The sequence below is a fragment of the Pan paniscus genome, chromosome 19 (assembly GCF_029289425.2).
Source record: "Pan paniscus chromosome 19, NHGRI_mPanPan1-v2.0_pri, whole genome shotgun sequence".
In the NCBI taxonomy this organism is placed as follows: domain Eukaryota; kingdom Metazoa; phylum Chordata; class Mammalia; order Primates; family Hominidae; genus Pan; species Pan paniscus.
This window is the reverse complement of record NC_073268.2, coordinates 20405175-20419930: the sequence shown is the minus strand read 5'-3', so window position 1 is coordinate 20419930 and position 14756 is coordinate 20405175. Positions and strand designations below refer to the sequence as shown.

The window sequence follows — 14756 nt, the reverse complement described above, 5'->3', positions numbered from 1 at the left end:
GAGGGAGGTAAAAAATAAAATTTAAATTTAAAAAAATGATGACTGCTTGGAACACTTATTTCATTATCCAAATCAACACTTCCTTTCTGAATACTATATGCTTTCAAAGTTGAAATATAGTTTTTCATTTATGCTGATCAGGAATTTAAGTTCAAAAGGGTCAGACTGGAAGCAATCTAGCTTTTCTAAAAAAAAAAAAAAAAAGTATTAGATTTTAAATTATATGCATACACCCAACTGATTTTCCTTCAACTGCCTCCACTCTCAAAAAAAACTTCAACTTGTGGCAGATCTAATGGCAAATGAATACAACCTGGCTGACCTGCTCTGCATGTTATTAAAATACACAGTAAGCTCTAGTTCCTTACAAGTCAAGGATTCTACTTCCAAACACAGGACAAATGTGGAAACTTCTCTCTTACAAATTTGGTTGTGGTGATCATTTAAGTATCAATAAAGACAGGAATTGCCTTAAATTTATCCAGATAAATGAAATCTTATTATTTGCTAACTGGTGCTGATTCTGACGTCTACATAATCCCACAGCTGTATCCTTTATGTGATTAAACTATGTAGAAATTAGTAGAGACAAATTAGAGCTGGAGAAGAAGGAATTATTAGGACAAGTCAAAGATCACAATCAAGAGCCTATAATCTCAAAAAGCAAAACACAATACGAAACTCTAGAGAGATGTTCTTAGCCTCTTCCCTCTTCCTATAACTATTAAAATTTAATACAACTTCAGTCAGGCGTGGTGGCTCATGCCGGTAATCCCAGCACTTTGGGAGGCCAAGGCAGGTGGATCACAAGGTCAGGAGTTCAAGACCAGCCTAGCCAAGATGGTGAAACCCCATCTCTACTAAAAACACAAAAATCAGCCAAGTGTGGTGGTGGGCACCTGTAATCCCAGCTGCTTGGGAGGCTGAAGCGGAGAACTACTTGAATCTGGGAGGCAGAGATTGCAGTGAGCCGAGATTGCGCCACTGCACTCCAGCCTGGTGACACAGCGAGACTCCGTCTCAAAAAAAAAAAAAAAAAAAAATTCTTACAACTTCTTTGAAAAACATTTTTAAATGAATAATATTACTCAAAGTTGGTGGATATTGGCTGGGCATGGTGGCTCATACTTGTAATCCTAGCACTTTGGAAGGCAGGAAGATCACTAGAGGCCAGGAGTTCAAGACCTGCTTGGGCCACAAAAGAAGACTCCATCCCTACAAAAAATACAAAAAATTAAATTAACTGAATGTGGTGGTACACACCTGTAGTCCCAGCTACTCGGGAGGCTGCAATGGGAGGACTGCCTGAGTCCAAGAGGTCAAGAGTGCAGTAAGCAGTGATCGCAAATTTCCTGGGCAAATTTCCACATTTGTCCTGTGTTTGGAAGTACAATGAAATCCTGTCTCAATAAATAAATGTATGTATGTGCCTTTAAAAATGGAATTTAAAAAGAAAATGTCCCAGGAGAAAAAGCCTATCCAAAAAGAAATGGACATCCTGGGGATTATTAGTGTCATTTCACTAGTATACTTAAAATTTATTTCAATTTACGGCCAGACGTGGTGGCTCACGCCTGTAATCCCAGCAATTTAGGAGGCTGAGGTGGGTGGATCACCTGAGGTCAAGAGTTCAAGACCAGCCTGGCCAACATGGTGAAACCCCATCTCTACTAAAAATACAAAAAATTAGCCAGGCGTGGTGGCGGGCACCTGTAGTCTCAGCTACTCGGGAGGCTGAGGCAGGAGAATGGCGAGAACCTGGGAGGCGGAGCTTGCAGTGAGCTGAGATGGCTCCACTGCACTCCAGCCTGGGTGACAGAGTGAGACGTCTCAAAAAAAAAAAAAAAAAAGCGCCCGTAATCCCAGCACTTTGGGAGGCCGAGGCACGAGGATCACAAGGTCAGGAGATTGAGACCATCCTGGCTAACACAGTGAAACCCTGTCTCTACCAAAAAAAATTAGCCAGGCGTGGTGGCGGGCTCCTGTAGTCCCAGCTACTCGGAAGGCTGAGGCAGGAGAATGGCGTGAACCTGGGAGGCGGAGCTTGCAGTGAGCCGAGATGTAGTCACTACAATCCAGCCTGGGCGACAGAGCAAGACTTCGTCTCAAAAAAATAAAAATAAATAAAAAACTAAGGACAAAAAAAAAAGGGGGAGATACCACCACCTAGTTTGGAGAGTTACTTGGATTAGATAAATATCTTCGAAATGTCTTGGCACCAGACCTGACATGTAATATAGCTGGCAACAAACAGTAGCTGATACTATCCTCACCATATATCACAGTAGTCAACTTTTATAAAGGTGTAATGGTCAAGGATAAGCTGGTAGAACCCTAACTTGAGAGTATCCAGTAGAAATACCATTCTCCTCTCCAATCTATTATTTTACTGGAACAAATGAACAAAATGGAATTTTGTCTTGTTTTCTTATCCTTTTATGATGCCACGATAACAATCAGGTACTCACTAATGTTTGGAAAATGGAATGGGATTATCTGCTAGACCCACAGACAGTGAAAAGACAAGCAAGAAGTCATAAATGACCAATTAAACCACTGGTTTATAACCAATTAAACCAATGGTGGTAAGCCATTAGGTTTTTTTTTTTTTTTTTTTTTAAAGACAGAGTCTCATTCTGTCACCCAGGCTGGAGTGAGTGGCAGAATCCTGACTCACAACAACCTCTGCCTCCTGGGTTCATGCAATTCTCCTGCCTCAGCAGCCTCCCCTCCGCAGTAGGTGGGACTACAGGCATGCACCACTATGCTCAGCTAATTTTTGTATTCTTAGTAAAGACAGGGTTTTGCCATGTTGGCCAGGCTGGTCACAAACTCCTGAACTCAGGTTATCCACCCACCTTGGCCTCCCAAAGTGCTGGGATTACAGGCACGAGCCCCCACGCCTGACAACTATTGGTTTTTAATACTGAGATGTTCTGAAACAAAAATTATAATCTTTAATAAGCATACCAACTATTTTCTACCAGTTTATTAACTGGTACAAAATGCTGCCATGTATTAAAGAAGTACAATGTTTTGCACACTGGAGATAATACCAACACTTTACATACCACAATCTATATACCACAGTACATATACCTTAAAGAGAGGCCAATCTATATACCACAATAAACAGAATACTATACAAGAAATCAGCCAGGCTCGATGGCGTGCACCTGTAGTCTCAGCTACTAGGGAGGTAGAGGTGGGAGGATGGTGTGAGCCCAGGAGTTCAAGTCCAGCCTGGGCAATGTAACAAAATTCCGTCTCTTTTATTTAAAAAGAAAAGAACAAAAGAAGTCAAAAGAGCAAAGTTCAAACTTCAGTTCTGCACTAGGCAAAATAATTTATCTGGGCCTCAGTTTCTTCATCTTCAAAATAGGATTAGTACCTCTTCTATTTACTTCACTGAATTATTAGAAGAACCAGAAAAGAACATTATATAAGAGGCATTTATTAAACCATGACAGTATACAACTATACCATATTACCATTCTCATAACCAGGTCAGATTATCTTTGTAACATCCTGGTGCCTCAGTTCCTTAACTTCCTTTCCTACAATGATCTTGCTCTCCATTCTGCCTTAACGATGTACTCTCATGTTCATTAACAATAATCTCAACCCTTCTATTAATATAAACCCTATTTCAAACATTGTGTTCTACGACCACCACCTTCTACCTTTCTAGCTCATTCCCTACAGTACTCCCACTCTAACAAGTCTTAAACCCCATCAGAATCTACAATCCATTGATCCTACCAATTTTTCACCCTCTCACTACCTACATTGCTGCCACCACCCCCACTCCCAGAAGTCCTCATTCATCTCCTTACCACGCTTAAAATCACATGGTCCGGCCGGGCACGGTGGCTCACACCCGTAATCCCAGCACTTTGGGAGGCCGAGGTGGGTGGATTACCTGAGGTCAGGAGTTCGCGACCAGTCTGGCCAACATAGTGAAACCCTGTCCCTATTAAAAATACAAAAATTAGCCGGGCATGTTGGCATGCACCTGTAATCCCAGCTACTTGGGAGGCTGAGGCAGGAGAATCATTTGAACCCGGGAGGCAGAGGTTGCAGTGAGCCAAGACTGCACCATTGCACTCCAGCCTGGGCAACGAGAGCGAAACTTCATCTCAAAATAAAAGAAAGAAATCACATGGTCCATTATTGTAATCACTCCTCGTATACACCCTCTACTCCTTTGCTCCTATTCACATTAACTCTGGTTAAGAGAGACTGGTTATCAGCACTTTAACTATATGGGTATAGCACATCTAACAAACTATAGCTGAATTAATCTTCCTATAAGAAAGAGGACTTTGACTGTCTATCCCTCAGCTTAAGAACCTTAAATAGCTAGCGCATGCCTGCTTGCAGCATTAAAATAAAATTTATCTTTGCAGCCCTAGTCTTCACTTTTTCCCTATGCCCAATCATTAATTCATTGTCCTAAAAAAACAAATTCTGTTTGTTCCACTTCTTTACTTTTGTCCTGGCTATTTTTTCCAACTGAGTGTACTTCCATTCACTTGAAGGATGCAATCCCATCCTTCAAGATCCAGCTTAAATGCTAACTTCTTCATAAAAGCATGCCCAGGCCAACACGGTGGCTCACACCTGTAATCCCAGCACATTGGGAGGCCAAGGCGGGCAGATCACTGGAGGTGGGAGTTCAAGACCAGCCTGACCTACATGATGAAACCCCATCTCTACTAAAAATACAAAAATTAGCCAGGCGTGGTAGTGGGCACCTGTAATCCCAGTTACTCGTGAGGCTGAGCCACGAGAATTGCTTGAACCCAGGAGGTGGAGGTTGCAGTGAGCTGAGATCATGCCACTGCATTCTAGCCTGGGCAACAGAGCAAGACTCTGTCTGAAAAAAATAAAATAAAATAAAAGCATGTCCAATCATCCCACTTTAAGGATTCTCTCCTTTACTTAGAGTTATGCATTTATTAGCTATACTGTTTTTCTGATAATCATGCTGGTTTTTCTGATAATCATGCTGGTCTTATGAATAATAAACTAAACCTTACTACTTACGTTATCTCTCCAACTAAAATGAAAACTCCTTGAAAACAAAAACACTTCTTAACAAACTACCCGCACAGAAATACTTACACTACAATACGTACTTCTTCGTACAACCACTATTCAAACACTGTTTTATTTAATTAAGTTTTCAAAAATTAGTCTATATTCTAGAAACTATTCTAAAGGTAAATATACCCCTTGTTATTGCTCGCACAGATGATACCCTAGTACAATATTAAACCAATTAAATTTTCAACCACTTTTGCCCTTTCTTTAAAGATACCTCATAATTTCACTCATAGCTCTATTCATAGCAACAAGGGAAATTACTGACACTACAGCATACAATCCACAAGCATTCGCTTTAATTTCTTTTTTTGTTTTGTTTGGTTTTGAGATGGAGTCTCACTCTGTTGCCCAGGCTGGAGTGCAATGGCACAGTATCGGCTCACTGCAACCTCCACCTCCCAGGTTCAAGAGATTCTCCTGCCCCAGCCTCCTGAGTAGCTGGGACTACAGGAGCGCACCACCACACCCAACTAATTTTTTGTATTTTTAGTAGAGATGGGTTTTCACCATGTTGGCCAGGCTGGTCTCGAACTCCTGATCCCGGGTGATCCACCTGCCCTCAGCCTCCCAAAATGCTGGGATTATAGGCGTGAGCCACCGCGCCCAGCCTACCTTTACTTCTTCTATAGTCAAGACCTACAGTATCAAAATAATTTCTTGATTTTGATCAGCACTGCCTACAAAAATGATGAAAAAGTAAGCTCCTCTTTTCTTATTAACTCTGGAAGAATAATGTTATGGGGGCTATAAGACAGGTACTGACTTTTCCAACAATGTCATTATTAAAATGTCAGAAAACTCTATGACTTTTTTCTATTACAACTTTAAACCTGTAAAGCTATTTTGTGTCTCAATTCTATGAAACACTAAGATAAATTAGAATTCCTCTTTGAAATCAATGTAATTACCAAAGAGTCACAAGGATGACAACAAACAACTGGAACTTCATGAGATGAGACCAAATGCGTATTACAAAGACACTTTCTGGTTGCTTGAGTGACACGCACACAGGAATTATTGTACCTCAAAACTATCACAAGAAGAATTAAAGCAAATGGCAGGATACTCCTGTTTTGCTCACTAACAACTTTTATTCCTTACTATCTATGGGGCTTACTAAATAACAGAGTTACGTGCTACTCATCTGTGTACAATGTCAGAACAACTTTAGTTGCTTTTTCTTCCTAAATTAGGAATAAAATACTAAACATATTTGTTTAAATTCCAAAGAAATCATTTGGTATAAGAACGACCATACATTATACACCTTCTTTCAGCCTGGGCATATTTAACTTTTTGCATTGACTAATACGATATGCATTAAGCACATTTGCTTAGACCTCCAGAGTTAAATGGACAATTCACTTTTTATAAGTGGAAAATCATTACAACATCTTCTGGTATTCACTGCAATATCAAATCAATGACTTCTTTCAGTATTTGTGGTGGTCATCTGTAATTCCTTTGGTAATTACCATGAATCTGCTTTCACTTAATGCTAAATGGTAATGCTAATATGAAAAGAAAATTAATGCCAGACATACAAGCAAAAGTACCAAGTTGTTTCAGGGAAGGAATTTTAATAGAACTCACGAACTGGAATCTATCTACTTTAAGCTAGAAACCATTTTCATTAATAAAATACTAGAAACTAAGTCACAAGAGCAAAAATGAAAACTTTACATAGGTTTCTGATTCATAATTAAGATCTCATGAACTTCTGCTACACTTTCAGAAAATGGTAATCTTGGCCAGGTACAGTGGCACATGCCTGTAATCTCAACACTTTGAGGGGCCGAGGTGGGAGGACAGCTTGAGCTCAGGAGTTTGAGACCAGCCTGGGCAACATGGCGAAACCCCATCTCTACAAAAATGAAAAAAATTAGCAGGGCTTGGTGACACACCTGTAGCCCCAGGTACTCAGGAGGCTGAGGTGGGAGGATCACTTGAAGCTGGGAGGTCAAGGCTGCCGGGAGCCATGATCGCGTCACTGCACTCCAGCCTGAGTGACAGAGTGAGACCTTGTCTCAAAAAAGAATTTTTTATTTAAAAAAATTAAATTAAAAAAAGTCTTGACCACATCAAAAAAACAGACTGTCAGCTGGGTGCAGTGGTGCATGCCTGTAATCCCAGCACTTTGGGGGGCTGAGGTGGGAGGATCGCTTGAGCCCAGGAGTTCAAGACCAGCCTGGGCAACAAGTTGAAACCCCGTCTCTAAAAAAAATACAAAACTTAGCCAGTCATGGTGGTACATTCCTGTAGTCCCAGCTACTTGGGAGGCTGAAGCGGGAGGATTGCTTGAGCCCAGGAGGTGGAGACTGCATGAGCCAAGATCCCACAACTGTACTCTAGCCTGGGCAAAAGAGCCAGACACTGTCTCCAAAAAAAAAGAAAAAAAGAAAAGAAAAACAGACTGTCCTTTTAAAATTTTTTATCATGTACCCAGATAGACAGAAATCACATGGAAATGTATCTCAATTATGAAGCAGCACAATCAGGATAGCTTATTACATATGTATCTTGAAATATTTTTAAGTCACAAATTTTAGCTTTGGTTATACAATTTATCATAAAGACATGAGAAACTGTGATGAAAGAATCCCTTTGCAGTACTCTAATGAGAACTGTGTTACATGTATAGAAGAAAGGGAAAGGTACAACAGGAATACCTGTTTTTCTATCATTTTGACTGTATTGTAAGTGCCCTGAAATAATACTCGGCATAATACTCTATTTGTCCAGATCTGTTTCTTCCTGCCTCCCATGCCTACTTTGAAAACAAATAATATACATCATCACATGAAGTCCTCTGATCACAGTTCTTCCCAACCCCAATCTTTCCTAATTACAACTTAAGTCTCTCTCTGTGATGTTGAGATGTCCTTGATATGTCCCACATTTTAAAAGTGATTATATACCATTTACCCTTCAAATCACCTCCAGGGAAACTTCTCTTATGCTGACTTTACTTTGGTCACTCTCGATCTCCTAAGAATATATTAACCAATGTCAATATCATTTTGCATTTGCTAACAATCATGTCAATTCAGCATCAGTATTTTGAAACTGGTACAGCCCTGATTCTAATCCTTTTCACTTATCATACTATGAGACAGGGAAGAGTAATGATTTTGTATAAATTTCAGTATCCCAAGCCAAACTGACATTAATTTTCACAGCTTGTGGCATTTCTTCCAGATTACAGGAGCGAGACATAGGAAAAACCATTTAAAACACTTGTCCATGTGTCATATCTGGCATACCTGAATTACAATGCCAACTATATTACATACAGAAAATATACTAATATGCTTCTGTGACTTAAATATCTTAAAACTATGAACCTCTTCACTTAATAGTCTCAACTAAGAATTTCCTAAGGGTCACATACTGGTTACATATGGAAACACAAAGAGGATTCCTACAAACATACTGCATAAATGTAATACATGACTAGCTTATTGCTATTTACCATTATGATTACTTACATAGATTACAGAAAGTTCTTGGGCAATTTCTGTATTTTTATTATGACCTTTAACATAGCATGTCTTGTTTCTCTTATCAACTTATCACTCACTAATCTATTACTGTAGTTCCTTTTCATTAGAAATAAAATGCAGAGGGCCAGGCGCGGTGGCTCACGCCTGTAATCCCAGCACTTTGGGAGACCGAGGTGGGTGGATCACCTGAGGTCCGGAGTTTGAGACCAGCCTGACCAACAGGGTGAAACCCCGTCTCTACTAAAAAATACAAAAAAATTAGCTGGACATGGTGGGACATGCCTGAAATCCCAGCTACTCGGGAGGCTGAGGCAGGAGAATCACTTGAACCCGGGAGGCGGAGGTTGAGGTGAGCCGAGATGGTGCCATTGCACTCCAGGTGGGCAACAAGAGCGAAACTGCATCTCAAAATAAATAAATAAATAAATAAATAAAATGCAGAGAACACTCGGAACACGAATCATCAGTCCTCTGCAGGTACATATACTAAAGAACATTTCCTCACCAGCATTCAGCTGCATCACCAATAATAGCTGCGCAACCATAAAATGCTAAGCACTGTATCTTAATGGCACCGTATAGCTAGCTGTACATCACTGTACAAACAAAACTTTCTTTAATGAACCTGTAATCCAAAGTGTTGATTATCTTAAGTTATACATTTTCCATTAGTTTGTGTAACACTTCAATTTGTGAACAAATATATCTTAATCTGGTAAATGCCGGCAGAAGTAACATCTCATTCAGAAATTGAGGCCAGATTCTTAAAGGAGTAGTTAAAACTCTTAAAACATTTGTAAAAATAAATACATCAGCTTAGATTACAAAGATTTCCAAAGATTAAAAAAAAAAAAAAAACACTTAAAAGGCTAGACAAAAGAATGTCTAAACTAAAACAGGTAACAATATATCCTCTATGACACAATGTAATTTATCATTGTTGAAAGCCTCCCTAGAAGCCGTTGGGAGACCAGAAAGAGACAGATCTGGACAAAACCAAACAAAATAAAAACTGGAACTGTATCACCTTTCCAAAAGCTCCCTTATTCTTTGTCACCTATAAGTCTATCCTCCACATTTGATGACCCAATTACAGCTACATAAAATGTATAATTGTCAGCAGCAGACAGAATGGTCATGAGGACAAGTACAAGAATCCAAAAGCCAGTATGAATTTAGGCTCTGCCATTTAACAGATGTATGTAATTGGCTAAGTTACTTAATTCTCTGTGCCTCAGCTGAAAACGGCAGTAATAACAGTACCTACCTCGTAGGGTTATAGTGAAGACTATGAGATAAGACACATAAAGCCTGTGGAATAGGACCTGTTTGTTATTATAATAAAGTTACCAATTAAAAAAAGTTAGGTCCCTGATAATTATTAATCTCTATATACATGAGCGCTTCAAGTGGCATATCACTGTTAACTATAACTTTTCACTACATATACAAAATACCTTCGCAACTTTAGGTATTCACAAATTTTAATAGCCCAACTCCCTGACTCCATAATAATTTCAAGAGACATCAAACTCTCCAAAATTTGCACTTGATAAACCGGTGAAGAGTGAAGTTCTACAACTTTAAATCATCCTGCCAAATTAAAGGCAAAGAAAATGTCATCTCGAACTTACCAGAGAAGATGAACAATTTCCAGTGCTACAAGATGTGTTGAAAGCAACAAGATCTATCCACTGTGTTTGGAAACCTACTATGACTTGTTTTCAAGTATAGTCAGTGGCTTCACCCAAAACCTTAAAAGGAGGCCACGTTTAATTTTGAATAACGTGAAGCTGAAAATGTTTCAGATACATTATTCACAGGAGAATCCTATTACATTACATTCTCTCACCAATAATTTTGAATCAAAATACATCATTAAATGAAAGTCAATCTGTATTTTCCCTTTATTAAAACATGTAGAAAAATACCACTTTATTTTTAAATGAATGTACTTTAGGAATGTTAACATAATTTATAAAAGTTTTAACATCTTACAACTGTCTAAAAAGGTTTCCATTCCCAATACCCTATTTACCCAAAATGCTAGGACATCTGAATTTTAAAAACCAACATTTTCGGCCAGGCGCGATGGCTCACACCTGTAATCCTAGCACTTTGGGAGGCCGAGGCAGGCGGATCACGAGGTCAGGAGTTCGAGACCAGCCTGGCCAATACGGTGAAACCCCATCTCTACTAAAAATACAAAAATTAGCCGGGTATGGTGGCGGGTGCCTGTAATCCCAGCTGCTCGGGAGGCTGAGGCAGAAGAATTGCTTGAACCCGGGAGGCAGAGGTTGCAGTGAGCTGAGATCGTGCCACTGCACTCCAGCCTGGGCGACACAGCGAGACTCCATTTCAAAAAAAAAAATTTTTTTCCTGGCTGACCCAATTTAACAGGGGTTGGTTCTTTCAACATATAAGCAGAAAATGAAGTATACGTATCATCTTCAAAGGACTACCATGAAACCAAAATCGGGTTTTGCAATACCCAACTAAAGCATCAGAAGACAGGGTCATCTTACTTGGAAACTGAGTATTGAAAAAGTACAGGCTAACCCCCTGAATTTTTTTCAGGAAACAGCATTCACACTCTGCTATCCACAATTTTCAAAATCTTCATTAAAGGCCCTGAAAATCCTGTTTGCTAAGCCTGCTGGAATTCTGTGGTTGACAGTCATCTTTCCTCAAAACTTAACTGTCCATATTATCTATTTTCGATTTTATTAGGTCACCTTGAGATTATTCTCTCCTCTGAAAAGCATTTGCGGGCTTTAGTTATCAGTATGTCTCTACCGGTAATTTAAAAATCAATAAAGCTCATACACCTTGCAGCCAACTCATATTTTATAGTGCTTGCTAATATATATATGTGTGTGTATATATATTTCTCAGGGATCAAAAGGCTAACATGAACTGCTTCAAACTTTGGTGAATCTGCATTATATCCTTAGAACATCCTGAGACTCTCCTGTATTGTGCTGCAGCTATACAGCAGGCGCATGATCACAAGGCTTTTTAACAGCCCCCAGATCCCTTACTGCTGCAAAACTTCTCATAAGCGTTCTATGTACTAGACTGTTAACAGTGCTGAGTTAAAATTGTTAAACTGCTTTACCTATTTATTTACCAATCCTATCATCTCAGGGAATTCAAACTCTTTAAACTGCCTTCTGAAACACATCTAGAGTGCTTTCGTACTGCTTTGAGTAGGATCTGCAGCGGGATAAAAACTTGAGTTCTGAGATTCATCCCGACCCAAATTGCAGTTGCCAGGATATGCGGTAGTAATGCAGTGGTTTTTTTTTTTTTTTTGAGACTCTACGGATGTATTTTACCTAGAAATAGCCAATCTCTACTAAATCCCTTTTAGTCTTCGAGATTTCCGCGGTAACAATTTCAACAGAAAGGTATTTTCAACAGCGAAAAAACAAGTTATTCTAATTTGGCCTTTATTTTTTACTCAATAGAGCTTGCCATCGTAAGGGCATTTTTCCATACCAACATTTGCAATTGAAGAAAGAAAAATCAAGCTTTTGGCACTAGTGACCCCATGCGTGGACGGCCTATTATCATCACGCTTCTTACAAATCTTTCGAGATAGGATTTGAGGTTAGGCTCACATCGGATCATAGTCCAGTAACTTACTGCTTTCCAAGCCCAATTAACAGCCTAATAACAACAGCAACACTTATGCCCCGCGAAATCTCAATGCATGACTAACCAATAAGGCGTCTGACAGCGAAGGCAACCTTTTCCCAGGTAAGGAAGAGGAAAAGCAGACAATGAAAGGAATTGATTTATCACAGTGAAGAAAGAAAAGAGAAGGACCCCAAAAGGATCCGTGAGAGCAAAATCCCGGGGTTCGGAAGCCTTGGCCTCAGCAATACTCTCCCCCAAGCCCTCTCAGCCCAACCCAACCACCCCTCTTGTCCCCTGGGAGCCAGCCCTTCACCGGCACAGATCGGGCAGACCTGGAGGGCACAGCCCCTCACACGGCGCTCAGGCCCGGTTCCGAAATCCGATGCCAAACAGGCGGAAGCCGCAAGCCCCGCGGCCTGAGTTTCAGGGGTAAGAGAATGCGGGTGCGAGGAGATGCGGCCTCCCTCAAGCCGGGAGGCCTCTTGAGAAAGCAGAGACGGGAGAAGAGCGAGCTGGTTCGCAAGTCGGAGCAAAACTGGAAGGAAAGAGGGCTGGGAGCCGGAGATGAAGGAGGTTCTGGGCTAGACCAGCGCCTTCCCCGCATCCTCGGCGACGCCCGTGTTTACCTGAAAGTCTCGGTCTTCGTTGAAGCGGGAGAAGCGGTCCGCCATTTTGCCGCCTTCACTCCTCTCAGGACGACGCTCTCCGGTTCGCTCCTTCCCTCCTGCGACACCCACCCCTCCCCGGTTCCCCGCCTCCTCCCACGCCCACCGGGCGCGCGCAGCCGAGGGAGGGAGCGAGAATGCGCGTCCTGACGGGAGCCCCGCGGCGCAGGCGCCTGCCAGCCCTGGAGGCTGACCCTTCCCTCTAGCCCCTGCTCCGCGCGCGACCCGGAGCGACCCCGGTGGCCGCGCGTGCGCACTCCCGCCCGAGAGCCGCGAGAGCTTCCGGAGGGAAAGGTCAGAGGGGGCACCGTGCGGACAAATCTGGATGTTTTGCTGTTGCTCACTTCCGGGTGTCTTTTCTCACTGTTGCTTCCCCGTGTGCGCAGAAGTCCATCGTCTTCACTAAACAGCAGCATAATGTTGGGCCGAAAGCGCGACCTTAGAGCCAGACTGCTTAGCTTCGAATCTCAGCTCACCCTGAGGATTCAACGGTGAACGAGACAGGAATGATCTCCTCTTATGGGGATTTCATTCCAGTGGAAGAACTCACATAACTCGTAAAATAAATATTTTTAAATATCAACAAGTGCCACAAAAAAGTAAAACTGGCCACAGTGCTGAGAGGGACAGTCTCTGAAAGGACCTTTGACCGAGGCACAGCGAGGAGCCTACAGCACTGGGGCATAGGGAACGTTAGACCCAAAGGCCCAGAGACTGCAAGGAGCTTGACTTCGAGCCATCCTTTGCTCTGAGAAGTATTTCACAAGGGACCGAAGTTGATCCAGATCGACTAAAGCTCTCTGGGCTTCAGTTTCCTTTTTATACAATAGGGAAATTGGATTCAGTAATCTCTGATGCTCCTGCCTAGCGCTGACTATGAGAGTCAAGAATCGGATTTTTCCATCCCTTCTGAGGACCTCACCCAGTGCTCCAGGACTCTTAGCCAAAATACATAAAACACATAGAAGGGTGGCAGGACTTCTCTCCTTTTGAAAAGAGTAGTTGACAGAAATCACACAATGGAAAAATGGGTCTTACCCTGCCCTGAAAGAGTCAAATGGAATGTAATTTTTTGAGGAAGGGTGTGTATTTTCTAGCTATTACCCTTTGCCCCACCCATGCTTCAGCCTACGCTTCCATCTAAGGGGAGGCAGGGCACACAGAATTCAAACATTGTATTCTTTTTTTTTTTTTTTGAGACGGAGTCTCGCACTGTCGCCGGAGTACAGTGGCGCAATCTCGGCTCACTGCAACCTCCGCCTCCCAGGTTCAAGAGATTCTCCTGCCTCAGCCACGCTAGTAGCTGGGATTACAGGCGCCCACCACTAAGCCCAGCTCATTTGTTTTTTTTTTTTTGAAAAGGAGTCTCACTCTGTCGCCCAGGCTGGAGTGCAGTGGCGCGATCTCGGCTCACTGCAAGCTCCGCCTTCCGGGTTCACGCCATTCTCCTGCCTCAGCCTCCCGAGTAGCTGGGACTACAGGCGCCCGCCACCACGCCCGGCTAATTTTTTGTATTTTTAGTAGAGACGGGGTTTCACCGTGTTAGCCAGGCTGGTCTCGATCTCCTGACCTCGTGATCCGCCTGCCTCGGCCTCCCAAAATGCTGGAATTACAGGCGTGAGCCACCTCGCCCGGACTTTTTTTTTTTTTTTTTTTTTGTATTTTTAGTGGAGGCGGGGTTTCACCATGTTGGCAAGGCTGGTCTGGAACTCCTGACCTTGTGATCCGCCCGCCTCAGCCTCCCAAAGTGCTGAGATTACAGGCGTGAGCCACCGAGCCTGGCTCAAACATTGTAAAGAGACTTAAGGGTAGCATGAAAGATTGAATCACGGGGATA

At 42.0% G+C, this 14756-nt stretch overlaps 1 protein-coding gene across 3 annotated transcripts in view; it reads right to left on the bottom strand.

Moving 5' to 3' along the window:
• GPATCH8 (G-patch domain containing 8) overlaps nt 1-13197 on the bottom strand; it is a 108228-nt gene extending 95031 nt beyond the window's left edge. For 2 of the 3 annotated variants that reach the window (XM_055101742.2, XM_003805880.6), the window contains exon 1: nt 12881-12923. Coding sequence is in view for 1 of the 3 variants with exons in the window: in XM_003805879.5 (XP_003805927.3) it covers nt 12881-12925 (45 nt within the window). In the remaining 2 variants the exon portion in view is untranslated. Of the gene's footprint in view, nt 1-12880 lie in introns of all 3 variants that reach the window. The other variant, XM_003805879.5, reaches the window with a different exon arrangement.
• Nucleotides 13198-14756: the final 1559 nt, after the last annotated feature.